The following is a 20827-nucleotide window of genomic DNA, read 5'->3' as shown; positions in this document are numbered from 1 at the left end:
TGCATAGCAATGTACTTAAGCACAGATCAGTCAGCACACATTGTTGACACACATGCAATGCACCAGCAATGCTTGCTGAGTGATCTGTGCTAACTAGTGCTCTCTGGTGAGAACACTGGAGATCCGACTAGATTTTGACTGCATGCAGTGAAGACCTAGTCAAGATATGCGCATTGCAGTCTCTAAGTGGTATACATACGGGGCTGTAAATTCTTAATTTCTAATAAATCTAGTCAGATTGCTTAGATATCGGGCTGGAATTATCACGTGTGTATGGGCCTTTAGCCATAGATTATTGTTTTGTTAGTGATCTAAAAATTTAAGTCATTTGCAGCTATGCACATACATTTTCCAGTTGTGATATTTTCGAAACTATCTTTTGATGTTGCAAGTGTCCCGTAATAATTAATACAGTGAGCTATTTCTAGATTTCTTTTTCTGTTGTACTTGCTGCTCCTCCTTTTCTGGTGTTTGCAATCCTGTGTGTACAATGTGTTAAACAATAATACTAATTCACATCTTCAAAATGAGTTACATTTAAATAAAAATAAGGAGAAAAAAAATATGTACAAAAATAATAATAAAAATAATAATGTCATTACCCACAATGCCTTCCCATTACTTCCAACACAAACGTCCGTTGGTGACTAGAAAGAAAAAAGAACATTCAGTATAACACAAAGAAATATTAAACATTAAAAGTGCAAATAAATAAGGATATTAAATAAACAAATAAGAAAAAAAGTTGCATTTAGTCCACAAAACATCCACAGAGCTGATAATTTTGTAACAGGTTTTTGAAACAAGTTTAGACTCAAACAATTTTTGATGCGTCAATGCTAATAACAGATGGAGCATGTTTATTTTTGTCGAGAACTGTGCTTTGACACCAGCTATGCTGTGGTGGAGCTTATGTCTTCTTAAATCTAGTATTTTAAGCTCCTGAATTTGGCTTGAGGAGAACAATATGACTGACGCACAATTGGCCTAATTCTGGTTCACCTGCAAAAGCAAATTCTCTCTCTAATGGACAAAAAACATGTGCACTGCAGGAAGGGCAGATTTGTGTGGGGTTTGTGCTTCAAACGGATATCTATATTGCAGTGTAAAAATAAAGCAGCCAGTATTTACTCTGCACAGAAACAAAATAACACCCACATGTAACTCTCTCTGCACAAGGTTACATCTGGCAGTGCACATGGCACAGTGCACATGGTTTTTCCCATTAGAAAGAGAATTTACTTTTACAAGTGAACCAGAAACAGGCCCTATGTGTCAGGCAGTCAAAGAGTCATTCAGTACGGGACTCAGACTGTTGGAACATCCCGAATCTTGGAATCCGGGGCTGTTTTCACTTCGTTCGACAGCAACTCGACTTTTGGTAAAAATACCCCCAAATGACGCTGTTCATTTCAGAACAGTGTTCTAAAACTGTACTTTTTAAAAGGATTTGTCAAAAATCATTTTGATATAGATTAATTGATACTTAATGTTTTGTCCTTTAACAACAATTAAACTTCGACAAAATGACATTCAAACACAAATCACAGTAAGGGTGGGATGCAATAAGTTGTGGTAAATACTGCGTCTTGTAGCACTGCACACAGGCTCCATTTAAGAAGGGTTTTCTACCCTTATCGCAGTTGCCGCAAGCATGTTTGCTCATAGTCACAGGTACATATCCCAGAAACTGTGTATTAAGGGCTTACAATGAAATAAGCTTCAATTGAATCCAAATCGATACCCCTACTGTAAGTATCAAATATAAGTGAAACCTAAAACTACAAGTGCAGCATCTACACATGGGGGGATATTCTGGTTGATTTGCAAGGCTGTGAATTTGCAGCCTTGACAGTCAACCAAACCCAGCCCGGCAATGGAAAAGAGGTACCAGATCATACATTTAAATGGCCTTTCACAGTATTAAAAAGGTTGCACACAATTTTACAATTAATTTACTCTAAAAATATTAAACATTAAATTGGACTAACTGTAATGCAGGCATACTTTCGGCCTGATTCAGATTTACCATGCAAATGCCTCAGCAGAACCTGTATGCCTTCTGGAGTCACCACTGCTGTCCATTACTGCATGCAGACTGATGGAGCCACACTCATATAGCCTGCCTATGGAGGTTGGTGCGCCAACTTTCCACAGTGCACCTAGTCACACCACAGCGCTATAAGCTTGGCATTTAGCGAATGGCATTACCAGATGAGTGCATGGTATACTGTAGGTTCCACATACTGTACGGGTTCGATTCTTAGTGGGAATTGTTTTTTTTTTTTTTTTTTTTTTGGGGGGGGTAGTTTATTTAAACATTTAGGAAAGTTATATTTAATATAAGTAGGCACACACAAAAATCTGCTTTCCATGCATCTCCATGTACACGATTGACAGCTGATACAGCATTCAGTTGGTTTGGCTGCTATAGAGACAGCATGAGTAATGCGTACAGTAGTACTGAACATTAAACAGTATGCTGCTGATCGTGTGCATGGAAACACACAGAAACGTTTTTGGGAAAGCTGGATTTTTGTGTATGACTAGTTCTATTAAATACAACTTTCGGTACTTGTTTCCTAGCACGGCACCCATCGTGTCCCATCGCATACCTTAACTTAATGCCTTAACCAATGAGATGGACCCGATTTTAAATAGGAACCAATGTTAAATGGCCCCCCGTACCCAGTTTTTGATTGTATACCCACCCTGATGGGTAATTTCTATGTCAAATGCCCCCCCCCCCCCCCCATTGTTAATGCCACCCCACGATGAAGGCCAACCCGAAGCGTGATGAGGGCAGCTTCCCCTGCGAGGGGCGGCGGTATGCGTCCTCCGACCTTTTCATATGCGCACTATCCACGTTGGCGTGGAGTTGATTCTATATAGCGTGGCGAGCCCGAAGCGTGGCGAGCGCACGCGTAATACGTCTGAAGTAATGCGCGTCCACTCACCACGCTTCGGGCTCGGTGGCTCACTGCACTTGCCACACTATATAAAATCAACTCCACGCCGACGTGGATATTGGGGGTATGAAAAGGTCGGAGGACGCGTACCGCTGCGCTCGCCACGCTTCGGGTTCACGTTGATCGTGGCGTGGCGTTAACAATGGGGGGGTGATACAATGAAAAATGGGGTCCCAGGGACCATTTAACATTGGTTCCAATGTAAAAAATCAGGTTGGTCGAGTCAATCGCGTCGCATGCAATTTGGTTTGCATGTGATGCGATTGACCCGATTTTTGAAACCCGATTGCATACAATTAAAATCTGTGGCGCCGTGCTAGGAAACAAGTACCCAACATTCTTAAATGTAAACAAACAAAATAATCTCACTCTAAGAATCAAACCCGGGTCTCCAGCACGGAGAGACGTACACTTTCCAACTAGCCTACACATCCTGGTGATAGAAACCTGTGCTCAGGAGTCTATGTAAAAAGTGCTCCCATTTAGAGGACGTCATATCGCTGTTCACGGAGAATGAGATGCTCAATTGCCTCAAGCACAAGAGTGTCCTGTTCTGGATTTGTGTTCACAGTGTTCAGCATTGGCTTAAAAAAACTGCAGGTCGCAGTTATAATTCGCCTAGGGGACCCAGACGTTACAAGGCACATTTGCCAGAGTTTGTATTGTACTGTACAGCTGTAGCCGCAAGGATGTTCACGGGAATAAGACGCACGAGTGTCTCTCGCGCAAGCGCGTCCCTTTCTTGACGAATGACACATTTCCATTTGTATATCAATCCGCTGAATCAAGCGGACAGCATGAAAAAAATCAGCATAGCGTATTATTATACGTATTCTAGTAGTGCTAATACCTTTTGTTAGTGTTCCACTACTAATAAATACTTACCAAATTAACGCTCATTTAAATGCTTTACTAATGTTAAAATGGGTACACACTTGCAATAAATGGAAACAAAACAGTCTAGCCAGTGTTATTACTGGCCACACTTCAGACCAACTTTCCTCCAACCATTCAACTAGTTGCTTCAGAATTGTGAGCACATTCAGAAAAGTGTGTATCCATTTTAACATCAGTAAAGCGTTTAAATGAGCATTACTTAGGTACATATTTATTAGTAGTGGAACAATAACAAAAATTTAGCACTAATAAAAAGCAGCTAATTCAAACTGCTCCTACTGCAACAATCCCCTTTTGTAGTCGTGGAAGATCATGACCCTGCAGTGTCCCCTGTCGAGCACCAAAATGAGTTTGTAAAGAACTGCATAAGAACTTAAAAGATTGATTAAGCTCTGTTGTAAATCCACGTATATAATATATATATTAATCATGTTTTCCTCTGTTGTGAGTGAACTTTGTGCCAAAGAAAAAAAAAAAAAAGAAAAGAGTTATGTGTATTTTGCCCATACCTTATATAACACAAGAGCATCTCTTAGTCATATTCTTAAATTTTTCATCCCTGCCTCTTCTAGTTCCCCGATTTACCATCTAGTACCCTGATATTCCCAACATCGATATATTCCATCTCTCCCATTTTATTTGATCATTTTGATATGAGCCTCTACTTTTATACATAACTCTTTCGTGTCCCGATACCTCATTGACCAATGCCCTCGAAATTATAAATATTCTGCGATTCCGAGGCCAGCCATTTCCTAGCTATCAAGACTTTGGCCAGCGTTGTAAGGCATAGAACATACCGATATATTGTTGGAGAATACATCTCTTCTAAGTCTAATCCAAATATACACAAACGTGCTTTAGATACAGGGAGGGATGGTTCAGTAACTACAATGTCTCTCCATACCTTTGACCAATAGTCATATATTGGAGGGCAGGACCATAACATATGCCAGAAATCTGCTCCCTCCATTCCACATTTCGGACAGGTGGAGCAAGATCTCAGCTTTTCTCTACATAGAGAGATACAGGAGTACGATAAACCCTATGTGTGATATAAAAATGTATCTGCTGATATCGGACACAGGGGGTGGTATATTTAGTAGAGCTCAATATTCGGATCGATTGTTTCTCATAAATATACCCCATATCTAATTCCCATTTTTCTTTTAGTGGATCAAATATATGTACATTATTTAGGCTATTAAGTTCACCATACAGTATATTCTGGAAATTTGTACCCTGGATCCTAACCGTAATAGAAGGGTTTTTATTGGAAATATTGAGATATCAATAGGGGCTCTCCCAAACTGAGCCTGAGTGGTGCTGTGCAGCTGTAAATACCTAAAGAAAACTGTATTTGGAATATCATAATCATTTTTTAATGAAATGTTTTAAATGTTCCCTGTATACACAGCTGCCCCACCACACAGACTCCAGCTTTCATCCAAAAATCATTGTGGGATAAAAGCAAGAATTCCTTAAACAGAGAGTTGTACCAGAGTGGTGAATCCTCCTCTAATCCTTGCCATTCAATAATCTTATGAGTCAATCGCCATATAAGCAAAGCTTGTTTAAAGGAGGGGAGGAAGCACCAGAACCGACACCCCAGATAATAACAATTGTATGGGTGTATGATGGTATTTTTCCCATTTAGAGAAGAATCCCAAAAAGGTTGAGATATCCTCTCCCTTCAACCAATTAGATATATGTAGGAGTTGGGCTGCCATATAGTAAACCTGTAGGTTCGAAAGTCCCAAACCTCCATCCTCCTTCGATTTAACCAATGCTCGTATGGCCACCCTTGGCGTTCCGCCTCCCCAGATAAAGGAGGATATAACGCTATCTATAGTTGTGTTAGCAGGGAGCTAGCTGTTTGACAGATACAGTACTGTAACCTGCATGGATGAGACAAGGTTGTTTACTCACAACTGGCCACACGTAACAATACGTAAAAGATGACACACAAATGATGTACCTAGAGTTATGGTACAGAGATGGAGGTAATATTACTGATCTCGTAACATTACATAGGATGGTATAAGTAGTGAATCATACTCCACCAGAAATGACAGAGATTAAATAATCACCCTGATTTATACAGATCCCTACCAAATAAATGTGTGGCGTTATACACAGTATATAATCTGAAACACACCAGATGGAGTAGTGTGTTACCAGATTTGATGAGACCGACTGGAAGTACCAGAACCGACTGTGTCGGCAGAACCACCGGCTCCACTGAATCGTTCAGCTGCAAGCTTTCCTGTATTGACACTAGGGAGTAATGTCAGGGAGAACACACCACTCCAAAGCTCACATACAGGTAAAGGCTGGAACTCTCTGCAGCTGTTAATTCAGTGTTCTAGTCTCAGGCTGGAAATCCCTCTCAGAGAACAGACTAGCAGGATTAGTCTAACAATTTGTACACAGATAAACTGGCTGACTAGCTGACTAATGTCTCACAAATTGCTTCTCTAATACTGCTAACTGACTGACTAGACAAGATTTCAACTAAGTACAGGCTGACTAATTAATCACACAGGAATAATCACACAGGATAAGGCTGACTGACTATAGACAATTCTGACACCTAAGTGACAGAAGGAAATATCAGCAGCACCTGTTTGCAGCAAAGGCCTCCCTGAAATACCCTGCTGCCGCCCACACATTTCCTGGTATGATGTCAGAGCCGGACGGTGGCCTGACCAGACAAAAGTTAGCTCCAGCACTGCGGCCGCATCTGGGTTGCCATAGCAACCTGATGTGACCACCGACGGCGACTAACAAGTTGTAAACTATCTTTTAGGAAAATATACAGGTGAATGCTGTAATAAATATAAATATTTAGGCTTAATAGCCATTTTAACTAAGTTAGTGCGGCCCATCACTGGTAAAGGTAACCTTTTCCAAGGATGTATCTTGGATTTAAACTCCTGTGTTACAGGATCAATATTTTGAAAAACAAAATCATTTGAATTAGGAATAATCCAAATTCCCAGGTATTTAAATCGTAACGTCCATGGAAGAGGACAAATGGGAGTCTATATCATCCGGAATATTACCTGACATAGGTAAAATATTAGATTTGGACCAATTTATACACAGCCCTGAGTATACTCCAAAATAGTTAATTATCCTCAAAATAACTGGTACTGATGCCTTCCATTCTCGAAGAAATAAAAGCATGTCATCTGCATATAATGCTATGGTATCGCAAACATCGCCCATTAGGAGGCCCTCAATCTCAGGAGATGTACTAATATAACTAGCCAGTGGTACAATCGCTAATGCAAATAAAGTCGGAGATAGAGGGCACCCCTGGCGTGTACCTCTCTGCAACGTAAAAGGCTTAGATCTATAACCATTAACTGTGACCCGAGCTACTGGAACTGCATCTAATAATTTTACCCATCTTATAAAGATGGGACTGAATGAGAATCTGTCTAAAACTTTCCATAAATATCCCCATTCTATCGAATCAAAGGCTTTGGCGGCGTACAAATACACCACCGCTGCCTCCATTCCAGCGCTTTCTCCCATCTGTAAATGGCAAAACAATATCCTAAGATTCGGTCTGGTACAACTCCCTGGCATAAATCCAGTTTGATCCCCGTGAACATTTGTTTTGATCACAGAGTTCAGCCTGACAGCCCAAATTTTTGTTAAAATTTTTACACCTGTGGATAATAAAGAAATAAATCAACAAGAATCTTTTGGTTCCTTGGATATAAGACCAGTCTCCTTGGATATAAGACCAGTCTCCACTGAAGGTTTCATCCTATGAAATGGATGATATCAAATAAGAAACGTATAACAGTTCTGATTAAGTGTAGAAGATGAAATGTATTGTTATTTATAATGAAAGTAATGAAAGAAATTAATAAAACCGATTAAAATAAAAAGAACTTAAAAGATTAGTTCCAACCAGACTGTGTCTACTCTACCTATGCACGGCACATCTGTAAACTTATTATACAGCAGTTTAATATAAATAACCATGATTATTATAAGCTTCCAATAAGTTGTTATAATGAAATTAACACAAATAGATGAAGAGCCAAATAGTTATTTTATTTAAACAAATATGTTAGCACACATACATATAAATACACACAAACATACATTCATACACATATATATATATTAGAAAAGTTACCTCTGGGCAGTAGTAGTGATTGCATCAATAACCTCCATAATTCTGTGCAAAGCCGAATCTGTTCCGATTGTCATATCAGTACCACAAAAGTCATTGTCAATGGAGCCCACAAGTCCGACAATATTTAAATGAAAATAAGTGGCTGCAAGTTGTTCAGTAATTTTTTCTGTTATAAAGATTCAAACACAGTACAGTACAGATGATTAGTTAATATATTTCCAATGATACAAAAAAGAGGTACCCCTTCAATGCGCTATAAGGATATTGGTCAGGCAGCAACCCCGTTAGTCCCCCTGTTAGTGGGGGATATGGAGAAAAGGATGGATATAGAAAAACAGAGTGCGCCCCTGGTATGTAGTTCCACCACCAAATGAGAAAAACCGTAGTGACAATATACAAATCACTTTTCAACAGGTTTAATACAATTTTTCTCTCATAAAATACAATATAAAAGCACTTTTTTCATCTGTGAGGAGTCAATGTTCAACAAGTACACGGAAACAACCCAACGCGTTTCGTCGAAAACGACTTCATCAGGGGTAACATTCTGGGTGGTGGAAAAAACAAATTACTCACTATGTATAGCGAAGTGGTAAATTAAAATGTAATAAATAATAAAATGATAGGAGTACGCATCTATTCATTAGGATCTCATCATCTTCATCTTCATTAGGATCTCCAAGGGATCCAATTTTATTAATTGCACGCCTTCCCTGAAAGGTCGACATCTGGAGTTCCCAATAGTACTCATGGTCTTTGTACCTATGGGTATGTACTCCTATCATTTTATTATTGATTACATTTTAATTTACCACTTCACTATACATAGTGAGTAATTTGGTTTTTTCCACCACCCAGAATGTTACCCCTGATGAAGTCGTTTTCGTCGAAGCGCGTTGGGTGTTTCCGTGTACTTGTTGAACATTGACTCCTCACAGATGAAAAAAGTGCTTTTATATTGTATTTTATGAGAGAAAAATTGTATTAAACCTGTTGAAAAGTGATTTGTATATTGTCACTATGGTTTTTCTCATTTGGTGGTGGAACTACATACCAGGGGCGCACTCTGTTTTTCTATATCCATATTTCCAATGATAACCTTCTAATCCTGAGACTTCACCAATTCTGTTCCTCAACAGAATATTGTGGCTGGCTGTATAAATTTCTTAATGGCTCACACATGGAGGCCGAGAGTAAACACCCCCTAAAGAAGTAAAGTGTGGCATGTACTAGGGTGCAAGAATATTCAAACTGGCAGGTTTCTCACATTTCGCATCCAGATTTTTGCCCATGGAAAACATGCAACTCGGCCAATGTAATACTGTGCAAGTTCTAAACTCACACAAAATCAGTTAACAAATCTGCAAAAAACAAAATAGCACAGCATCTAGCTGGCAAGTTTGACAGAAGCCTGCACAGAGCAGTAATATTAGTACAGGATTCCGTGTGTTCAAGTACAGGAACATACAAAAATCAGAAGAAGATATTATGTTAGATGCCCTACCAAAAGCATATCCAACCCAAGGCTTTACAAGGCAGCCCTGGTTCTAAAAATACAGGATTAAAAATGTGTGGGGATCCCCTGTATTTTAAGAACCAGCAGTTCATTAGCATGAATGGATGGCCTTGCATCTTGCAATGAAACGGGCATTACAAAATGTCAGTTTACCCTTTCCCACAAAATAACTTGTATGGACTAATAGTGGAGCCATTGTTGTTCTTCTGGTGATTGTTTGACAAGTAGTGATACAATTAGGTTCACGAGGGTACATATACTATGGCAATGGCTACCTGATATTTTTGTAATGTAACAAAGCCCCAGATTTTTATTAGCATTGTCAAGAATAATTGTAGATAAAGTTTATATTAATATTTTAGAAACATTATTTTAGTTTTGGTACACACCATATTCTATAGCGAATATATAATGCTTATACTAAAATCCCATAATAAGCCAAAAAAGGATTGTTCGTTATTTGGTACAGTCTTCAAATAAAAAGAATACATCAAGAGCAAACAAATTGTAGGATAAAATCAACCATAACTGGCGTGTGGAAGGTGCAAGGAGAATGCTGCAAAGTAAGCATGGCTTGGTATTTTCTTTTCCCTATGAGTTTCTCAAAATTTATCAATAACGTTCTTCTTTAATAAACAGGCAAATACAGAAGAGAACATATGTACATGGTGGAAAAAACAGCTGCACACATTACCTAGACAGGAAGCCGTAATGTAGACATTTAACAATAGGTGACACACACAAAAAACTTACCTTCCTTAACCAACTCTTCAAGTAGGCATCCCCACTCCTTTCGAAAGATGTTTGCTCCAGTTAAACTGCCATCACCACCAATGACACACAAATTTGTTATACCTTTCTGCACCAGATTAAATGCTGCAGACAAACGCCCTTCGTGAGTCATAAATGCTTTGCACCTGGCACTTCCAATGATAGTGCCACCCTAAAAAAAAATAAGTGTTTTTCTAGTAGTATAGTATAAAAAAGCATAGTAGCAGTGGCAAACTAAATGTGCATACACACTGAATGTTTTTGGCCAGTGTGTATGCTGTTTGATCATGTGAAATCTCTGGATGAAACATTAATCAGTGCATAAACAATGATCGATTTTCAGCCAGCTCAGCGATTTTCAGGAGGGGATGGTGAACCACTTTCCGCAGTAGAAGACTGTGGAAAGGGGTTCACAGCACATACCGCCCGGCTATACACACCCGTAGATTTTTAGCTGAAGATAGCTCAAAACATGAAAACTGAGCTACAGTACTTAGTACAGTACGCTCGCCTAGTGTGTATGGGCCAATACAGACAAAACTTTAACTGAAATAAGTCAAGCAGAAGCTGATTGGTTGGTTGTTATCACTCTCATTTTACCACTTTTGAAGCTTAGTGCATCTCACCCTAAGGTCTTTATTCTAATCGCCTTGCTCCCCTGTGTGTTTGCGGAGAGGAGCGATGGCGATCAGCTGTGTATGCGCATATACCGTTATGCGCATGTGCAGCCGATTGGTTCGCCATCCCATTCGCACCTAGCAGTGACAGCGGGGGGTGTGGGGTGGCGGCAACGGACTGTGCCCATTGGAATGCCCAGCGTAACATGGGCGTTCCCATTCTAAGTTCCCGATGACACGGGTGCGGGGGGCAGGCAGCTGATGTCAGCAGATGTCAGCTGTCCACCCGCTTCCTGTACAGGGTGCTCGTAGATGTAAGACACCAGAGAGGTGTCTTACATCTGCAAAAGCAGTAGAAATCATTGGATGGTTGATGACCAACAAATGGTTTCCTCCCCACACGCAATCTGCAAATGGATGTTTATGCTAACCATCCATTTGCACGTGTGCGGGGGAATGCGGTATGTGAGGGGGTATGATCAGCCATTCGAGAGGCATTTCAATGACTCGCAAAGCTGCGGAATTCACAGCCTTCGTCTGCCCCAACCCCTTTAAAATGTATGCTCTCATGAGCAGTGCCTTTTCCCATAATGTGCTTTTCCTTATCTTGTCCGATGAGCCAACATATCGCAACCAGGATACGCATTAAGCGATGTTAATGAAGGACCATTCCGTCCTTCATTAACAGGCATGATGTCGCTAGGTTTGATGTGCTGCACATCAAGCCTAGCATGATGGCAAGCATAGGAAGGGAGAGTGCATATGACACATACATAGGTAGTGATATGGAGAGTGCATATGATGCATACATAGGTAGTGATATGAGGGATATGCTGGTCTGATCCACCACACTGGACAGCATATTGCTTACTGTGTACCCAGTTTTAGACTATTTTCATTCTTATACTTCCTACAGCGGCACTTAACCCTCAGTTTCTGCTACCCTGATGCTTATTTCATCAGGGTAGCAGTCATGTCTGCTGATGCAGCAATGTTTATATACCCTGTACTTGTCCTACAATGTATTTTACTGTAAGTTGCTCATTTGTTTATGTATTTTGTTATAGACGCTGCAGAACACTTGTGACACCATATAATGGATAAGAATACTAATGTACCAATAATTTTTATGGAAATACACTTACCTTGAAAATCAAGTATATGTGAGAAATATGCTAATTACAGATGGCTCTTGGGGTATCCTTTAGTGTGAAAAAATATTAGCACATGCAAGAACAAAGCACTATAAATGGGAACGCTATAAGACAAACATAGCTAACCGCTTTAAGTGTGTAAGTTTGGCAACAAATAAATAATCACAGCTCTACATATGGAATTCAGAGAATGGGCCAAGGACAGGATTTACACTCTTTTTAATACTTGAGGTTAAATGATCCAATAATAGTTGTACCATTTGTATGTACAGTATATTTTATGTATATTCAAATTATTTTGGAAAATGGTTACATTCAACTAACAGTCTTAACTCTTTTGTATAATACATTTAGAAAATGCATAAAAGGGTCTATCAATGTTTGGGTACTTATGTATTATCTGGGCTCCCATGTTAAATGCACCCCATTTTTTCATACCCCTACTATCCAACTACGCATGGAGTTGATTTTATATAGTGTGGCGAGCGCAGCGAGCCACCGTGCCCGAAGCGTGGCGAGCGCAGCGCGCCCCGCGAGGGGACGCGGTCTCATAAGAAAAACGGGAGCCCAGATATTACATAAGTACCAATGTTTGTACTGTTATCATATATACAAGTACACCATTCATATAAGAACAAAAAACATAAATAATTTTACTACACTTACCAACTGGATTATATTTGACACACTTAGCCAGTTCGCTGGCTTGATAAAGTCTCCACCTTCAACCAAGCCTTCATAGCCCTTTAGTAAAAACAGAGAAAAAAATAAAATACTACATCTATAGAAAATACTCCATCTAAAGAAAAATATTAATGAAGTAGTGGCTTCCTTTATAACTATACGTTCATAACTTACAGTACAATGCAGCAAAGATAAAGTTACTGTTTCTTTATTATAAAAATAAAAAAAATATTTTAGATTTTCTGCTATAACAGGTTGAGCATTCTTTATCCGAAATGCTCGGGACAACGTGCATTTTAGATGAAGGATTTTTGCGGATTTTGGAATATTTTTTTTCATACTTACCTGGTCCCCCGGCTGTGACCTGATGATCCCCCAGTGTCCAAGGCGGCCCTAGTAATCCTCTTCAGAGGCATCTCCGGTCACAGAGATGCATTTCGTGAGTACACAGGTGCACCGGTAAGGTCACTGGTGCACCGCACAATGCATCCTTGGGACCGGGGATGACGCTAAATAGGAGTCCGATGGCCACGAGTTAAGTTTAGCTTTTTGGAATACACGGCAAGGGAGACTCAACCTGTAAATGCTTTGACTGAATTATTTATATTAATGAGGCATTTATTTATTTTAATATATTTACTATGTTGTTCCCGAACAAGGTTAGACCTTTTTCTTTTTTTAGGTCTCCTCAGGTTCAACAGATCTACAGTAAAAAAAAATATACAGTCAATAGGTCAACCCCAATGATCTACATACAAAGAGTTAACAGGGAGACCTTCAAAAAAAAAGAATCTTTTGCATGTCGACCGTTTGGGGTCAACCTATTTAGCTTTTCATTGTAGCGCTATCAACCAGATAAAATTAAAACATTGTGGGGTATTCAATGCCACTATTTCACTGTGAAATAGCTGCAGTTTCCGTAAAGAATAGGAATTCACAATGCATCTTTCCAATCTTTTTTTCTTTTTTGGGGAATCCACGTCTTTTTCTGTGGAGACAGCCGTTAAATCTAAAACTTAGTGCCCATTTCCACGAATGAAGATTCAGCAGCTGCGGATCCCGGCCATTTCGCTGGTTACAACATCCGGGATTGACTTGTTAAATCCGCTTATTTCCAATAATGATGGAACCCCCCCCCATTGGCATTTAGCCCCTTCACATTTATAGATATAATCTTTTCAAAGAAGTATTAATAATAGGATGAGGGACAACAGGCAAATGAGACACTCCCAAATGTATATTTAAATTTATGAACGTCTCATTTCCCTCTAGTATTCTCATCCAAAAAATCCCAAATTAAACATCACTCTAAGCTCATCCTTTATGTACAATAGAAATTTCTTATAAGAAAAGTGACTTTCGGAAAATGGCTGCCCCCATACGACCGTTTTTTAAAACAGGTTTTCCTATGGGGCAGCCATTTTCTGAAAGACGCTTTTTTTCATAAGTGAACCCGTCCATACTGCAGTGCCGGGATCCGCAATAACGAAGGTACCGGCTGCACGGGGGGGGGGGGATGGGGGGGTTGTTAACCTGCGCTGGGGGGGGGGCGCGCGTGCTGAAGACTGGCTTTGACCCTGTATTTGGAAAGTTTCCAAAAACGGGTCTGCCAGTGTCAAAAAAACCGCACTTAAATGGTAATATACCGTTTAAGAGATGTGGTGTGAAAGGGGTTTTACCTGGCAGATCCGTTTTTGGAAACGTTTTCAAATACAGTGTCAAAGCCAGTTTTGTGGTCTGAAAGCAGCATTAATTATACAGCCCACAACTGCCATACATCTAAATGCAGTAAATATATACACATACATACTGTATACATACTGTACACACACACACACACACACACCAGAGTGCACACAGACACGTATACCTATATCTGCGGTATGCAACAAGATGACATACACCTGGTCATCGCAGAACACCCCAAATCGCAACTCTTTATTTTAAAGCATCCACCCACTGGCATCTGGACACATCACCCATTGACACACCAACCCAAACAAATTGGAAAACTGCACACCACAGGTGCAGGAACTACAGCAACCATCCACCGGAATCTAATCTCAATTGATATGATTGACACACAGCAAGCACCCATCAGAGAAAGGAACAACAGGCCACTCACAAGAGGAGAAAGAACAATCCACCCACAGACTATAAAGAGCGCACCAGTAACTGCCTAGAAGGAGGCCCACACTGAGGCCAAAACACAAACACCCCCACCCACCACAGAAACAATAGTGCGCCCAGAAGAACAGAAGCAGAGCCAGGCCAAACCTGGAAGTTGCCCGGCAATGAAGACGTGCAGACAAGAAGAGAGACGGAAGGCACCGCCCGGGAGAAGAAGCGAGTAGGAGCATCAACACTGGAGCAGGACTAAGTGAGTAGGTGGCTACGTTGGCAAGGGAGGCAAGCGGCCGGCTGCTGAAAGGCACCACCCGCTTTGCACCCTCTGCCAGAAGAACCACGCTGAAACCCCCACGCATGGCAGTCAGTGCAGAAGCCCACCCCAGCGAGCGGAATGGATAGTCCCACCCAAGGAGGAAGGCACAAGGTTCCTCCAGACCCTCAACCACCTAAGTCCAACCTGGCAGCACCGAGACTCGCAGGGACACCACCAGGGAACCGGCAAAAGCCCTTCGGCCCCTCCATCACCAACAGAAGCAGGCGACTTCCACAAGCAGACCACCGCATCGCTCAATCCCTGCACTGGTGTTAAACACCAATACCAGCAGCTGACAAAGACATTTTAGCCAGCATCTTGGAGGACACAGGGCAGCAGATTAGCACTGCTAACCTCTGGACATCATTAACACTGCACATCCAACATCTTCAACAAGCCTGGCCCGCAATCCTCCCCCTATCCCCCCACACCCACACACTGTTGTCTCCCTCAGGTGGACCCTGACCCCCAATGGGGTAACATAGCACTGACCTGTATGTTTAATCTATAATTAATGTGTAAATTGTGCATGAAAGCATACCACACGGCCATATAAAATGTATGAAAAGCACAGATTATGTTTTATTCCAAGTAAAGATAGACCATTTTGCACAATACCCAGAGTTTTCAGTCATCACTAACACCCACAAGTGGAGCAGCACGCATCACTACAACTGATTTCCTTGGCCAAACTGGTAACACAGCAAGTGCAGCTGCTAGCACCGAACCAACCAAGCTCAGCGCGTGGGTAACCACTTAAATCCTACAGTAAATTATATAGGCCATGCCTCCTCAAGGGGGTTATATACCCCGTTTTGGTCATTGCCATTTAGTGTCCTTTTGCCCTACTCTCCTGACCGGTGTACTAGACCAGATGTACCCCCTTCTGGCCTCCAACACCCCCCCCCCCCACACCCCCTTTGTTTCCCTAGTTCCACTCATCTTTTGTTTTTTTTTCTGTTATCCCTGGTGAATTTCTTAATGTTACAATGTGCTCCTGGAATTTCTTGTAGGTTATTTACAGTACATATTATTGAGTGGGTGAGGATTTTGGTGAGACTTCGAAAAGGCTCTTTCAAAATAGGTTTACTATGGCTCGTATACTGTTTTTGCAAAATGGAAAGGTTTTAAACAGCACTTCTAAGCGCACGAAACTCTTCTGATCTCTTAAACAAACTAGGAGTGACATAGTATTTTTGCAAGAGACCCATTTCAAAAGGCTTTTACATACAAACTTGAAATCCAGATCTTATCCCCTTACTTTCTACGCATGTGACTGGCTTTTTTAAGAAACTGGACTCTGGAAACTGGACTCCCTCCTATCTAAACTCCAACAAGGAGAACTTATAATAGCAGGATATTTTAATGAGGTTCTAGACTCCTCCCCTATCTTTCCTTTTGTTCCCCAACCTCCTTCATCTGCTTATATGGCTCTGTCAACTCTTTCAGAAAAAAAATCACCTATTATTTGACTCATTTAGACTGTTTGAACCATTAACGAGGCATTACACATTTTATTCTAATGTTCGCAACTCTTATTCAAGAATAGACATGGATTCTTCTCAGTCTATCCCTCAAACTTACATCAGCACGTATACTTCCTATGATATGGTCTGATTATTGTATGATTACAGCGGATATCAGCTCTTTTGCTCCCTGTCCTTCCTGTGCCGCCTCGAGACTTAATGATTCCCTTTTGTACAATCCAGAATATACATATTTCATTAAAAACTCCCTTAATCAGCCCTGAGGCGGGGAAGGTCTGGTTAGACATTGAAGCAGCTGATCTGGGACTCTCCTCACGCTCTTCTCTCCTCTGTATCCAGAGACCCAAGCGACCAAAAAGTGTAATCGCCCATCCAATTGTCTCTCGGTCCCTATCTGTTTGGGACTACTCTAAAAAAAAAATACAACCTAGCGCCTGGCCCATCCACCATTCCTTCCTATTCTACACAACCCTGCCTTTCCCCCAGGCATGGACAACACTGCTTATCTTCCGTGGAAGAGTAGAGGCATAATATTTCTTAATGATAACAACAAAGATAAAAAAAAGAAGGATATGTGCCAGCGCTGGCTGCAATGATACAATAGTACACGGTTCTCAAAAAGGTATAACAATTTATTATGACATAAAAACAATACTAAAAATTATATGCTAAAAATTTCCTAATTTCACAGTTGGTTCCCTTCAAATTTCCTGGATTCAAAAATCTTATGGGATACAGCTTTATTCCTAATCATCCAGCTACTACTTAAGAGGACACCACACTGGGATATCCTGAGTCCTTGAAATTATAGGACATTTCCTATGGACATTCCGTCACAGATCCTGGTTTCCACCAATGACCAGACAAAAATGGGATGGTAATATACAGCAATAATATCATTTTATATCAATCCAAGCAGCTACAATTTTCAAGATAATTATTATTATTATTATTATTATTATAACATACTGAGGTAATTTTACCCACTGTCTTGGACTGTTGCTTTAAAGTGATTCACCTTTTTAGCATATAATTTTTAGTATTGTTTTTATGTCATAATAAATTGTTATACCTTTTTGAGAACCGTGTACTATTGTATCATTGCAGCCAGCGCTGGCACATATCCTTCTTTTTTTCCTTATATACCATTGGGCCTGACAAACCCTTGTGCCAGCTGCTGTATGATAGCGCACCACACAATCTATTGTATATTGTTATAGCGCACCACACAATCTATTGTATATTGTTATAACAACAAAGATGACTCCTTTCCGCAATTCTCCCAGATTCAAGCGAACACGGGAATTCCCACTAGGAATTTCTTTCAATTTCTTCAACTAAGACATTTTGACTCCACAGTTAAACCTACTATCACAAGCAGATCCTTATCCACTTTTGAAGCTGTATGCCTTCGGCGATCCAACACCAGAGGCCTGGTTTCCCTTTTATATTCATTACTTATGGACAACTCCCCCTTGTGCCAGTCTGCTTCGGAGGGGGCCTGGGACCAAGATCTGGGTGAGTCCCTGACCAAAGAGGACTGGTCAGAGATTTGGAGCAACGCCGCTTCCAGCTCTATATGTGTCAAGATTAAAGAAAACGTCTATAAATTGATTTATAGGTGGTATTACGATCCTTCTAGACTTAACAAAATATATCCTGAAATATCGGATACATGCTGGAGGGGTTGTGGTGACACAGGGACATTCATGCACATCTGGTGAACTTGCTCTAAGATAGCCAACTTCTGGAAAGAAGTTATCCAATTCATTGGCAACCTGTTACTCGCACCCATCCCATACGACCCCAAATACTTCCTTCTCCCTCTGGATGTTCCATCCCTATCCAAGTCACAAAACAGACTAATGCGTCATGTGGTCTCGGCGACCACCTGCCAGATTGCAATAGAATGGAAAAAAAAACGGAAGCTCCCTCCATACCACTCCTTAATTGCCCGCCTATGGCATGTGTACCGTATGGAGTACATGACCGGCATCCTTAAACACTCCTCCAAAAAGTTCAATACTACCTGGTCCCCTTGAATCTCCACCCAACAATTCACCTCACCCTTCGTCACATGATTCTGAGCCTAGTTGACTGACCTCTAATATTTCACTTGATATCTTTCTCTTTACCGAGGACCCACGCCCCCCACCCCCCCACCCATCCCTCCATCTTTTTTCTATCTTCTACTCTACTCCCTGATCTTCATTTCTACCCCCTCCTCTTCCTTCCATCTCCCCCTGTCGATTCTCTTTCTCATTTCCCCTCCTAGCTCTTCGCTCCTCTACATTAAACGGTTAAAAAGGGTCACACCATCCTCTCTGCCAATGTTGTCTTTTTCCAGTTATATATGTACTTCACTATCTCACTGTCATGGTGGGGTTTTTTTTCTCCATTGTTAAGTGCAGTGTGATCCACCAATAAACAAACTAAAAAAAAAAAAACTCCCTTAATGATTATTTCCTTACTGATGACCTGCCAGGGACTTCCCCCACTACACTGTGGGAAGCTCATAAGACTGTCCTACGCGGACTCTTAATTTGCCATGCCTCCAGACTCAAGACAGCTCAAGAGACTAATTTTCTTTCCCTCTCCTCGAAGCTTCAAATATATGAACAGCATAAATTATCCACCACGTAGGCCAGTTTAGAGCTTTTACTACAAATTAAATGTCATCTCTCACTTTTCCTCTCTGATCACACAGCTAAGACTTTACAGAAGCTTAAACATTTTTTTTTGTTTTTGTTTTTTAACAAGAAAGGTGACAAAGCTGATAGATTACTTGTGTCCAGACTCCGATTCCAACAATCTCAGAATAATATTTTGGCTATTAACACCAGGTCAGGGTCAGTGTCCTTTAATCCTAATGTTATTAATCATGAATTCCGGGACTATTATTCTGCACTTTATCATATAAAGGCTGGTGAGTGCAGCTGTGGCCCTCCTGTCTCCCTTATATCTAAATTTCTACAGTTTAACTAAATTGTCCCCTCAGGCCTCATTGGAACTAAATAAGGATATCTCTGATGAGGATATTGCTATAGTCCTGAAAGGCTTCAGATCTTCTAAGACTCCAGGATCGGATGGCTTTACTGACTTCTATTATAAGAAATGTGCCCCATCCTGATTCCTCATTTAAGAGTGCTGTTTAATGCCATGTTACATGGCATCCCTTTCCCCAGTACCATGCTAGAAGCCAAGGTTATTGTAATCCACAAGGAGGGGAAAAACCCATGAGAATGTGCTAGCTATAGACGGATTTTACTATTGAACTTGAATATAAAACTCTATGCAAAAATTTTAAACTAATAGACTCAATGATGTTCCCCTGCTTTGATTCACCACCACCAGGTTGGCATTATCCCTGGATGTCAGGCCAGGGACAACAGGGATGCGGTCATTTGGTCTACTGCATTATGGTCGACAGTCATTAGGTCGAATCCATTAGGTCGACATGCTAAAAGGTCGACATGACTCTAGGTCGACATGGGAAAAGGTCGACATGATTCTAGTTCGAAAGGTCATTAGTTCGACAGGTCATTAGTTCGACAAGGTCATTAGTTCGACATTGTCTATGTCGACATTCACAAGGTCGAAATGGAGTTTTTCACTGTTTTTTGAGCCAACATGTGCCGACAGGCGGTATTTCATGCCCTACCATCCACTAGGGCGTGGTGGGAGAATAAAATAGTGTGCCGAGCGTAGCGAGGCACCGTGCCCGACGCATAGCGAGCGCAGCGAGCGATGCGAGGGGATGCAGTGCACTTTAAACTGTGTCCATGTCGACTGTGTTGACATTCAGGTAAAAAACAGTGAAAAACCCCATGTCGACCTTGTGAATGTCGACATAGACAATGTCGAACTAATGACCTTGTCGAACTAATGACCTGTCGAACTAATGACCTTTCGACCTAGAATCATGTCGACCTAGAGTCATGTCGACCTAGAGTCATGTCGACCTTTTAGCATGTCGACCTAATGGATTCGACCTAATGACTTTCTACCATAATGCAATAGACCAAATGATCCCAACCCGGACAACACTAGAAGAGCTATAGATCTTATTCAAATACTGAATCATAAGCCATTCTCCAGTTATTATGCTCTGGCCCAACGCCAAAACATCT

The 20827-nt window shown here is 40.9% G+C and overlaps 1 protein-coding gene across 1 annotated transcript in view; it reads right to left on the bottom strand.

Annotated features, from left to right (window-relative positions):
- Nucleotides 1–12823, bottom strand: part of PFKL (phosphofructokinase, liver type) — a 160604-nt gene extending 147781 nt beyond the window's left edge. Inside the window, exons 1-4 of the mRNA XM_083153592.1 lie at nucleotides 12750–12823; nucleotides 10295–10484; nucleotides 8026–8191; nucleotides 603–647 (exon numbers count right to left, since the gene is read on the bottom strand). Coding sequence (XP_083009718.1) covers nucleotides 603–647; nucleotides 8026–8191; nucleotides 10295–10445 — 362 coding nt within the window. The 5' untranslated portion in view covers nucleotides 10446–10484; nucleotides 12750–12823. The remainder of the gene's footprint in view (nucleotides 1–602; nucleotides 648–8025; nucleotides 8192–10294; nucleotides 10485–12749) is intronic.
- Nucleotides 12824–20827: the final 8004 nt, after the last annotated feature.

The sequence above is a fragment of the Crinia signifera genome, chromosome 7 (genome assembly GCF_055691185.1).
Source record: "Crinia signifera chromosome 7, ASM5569118v1, whole genome shotgun sequence".
Classification (NCBI taxonomy): Eukaryota; Metazoa; Chordata; class Amphibia; order Anura; family Myobatrachidae; genus Crinia; species Crinia signifera.
Note: the sequence above shows the minus strand (reverse complement) of the source record. Positions and strands in the feature narration are given on the sequence as shown.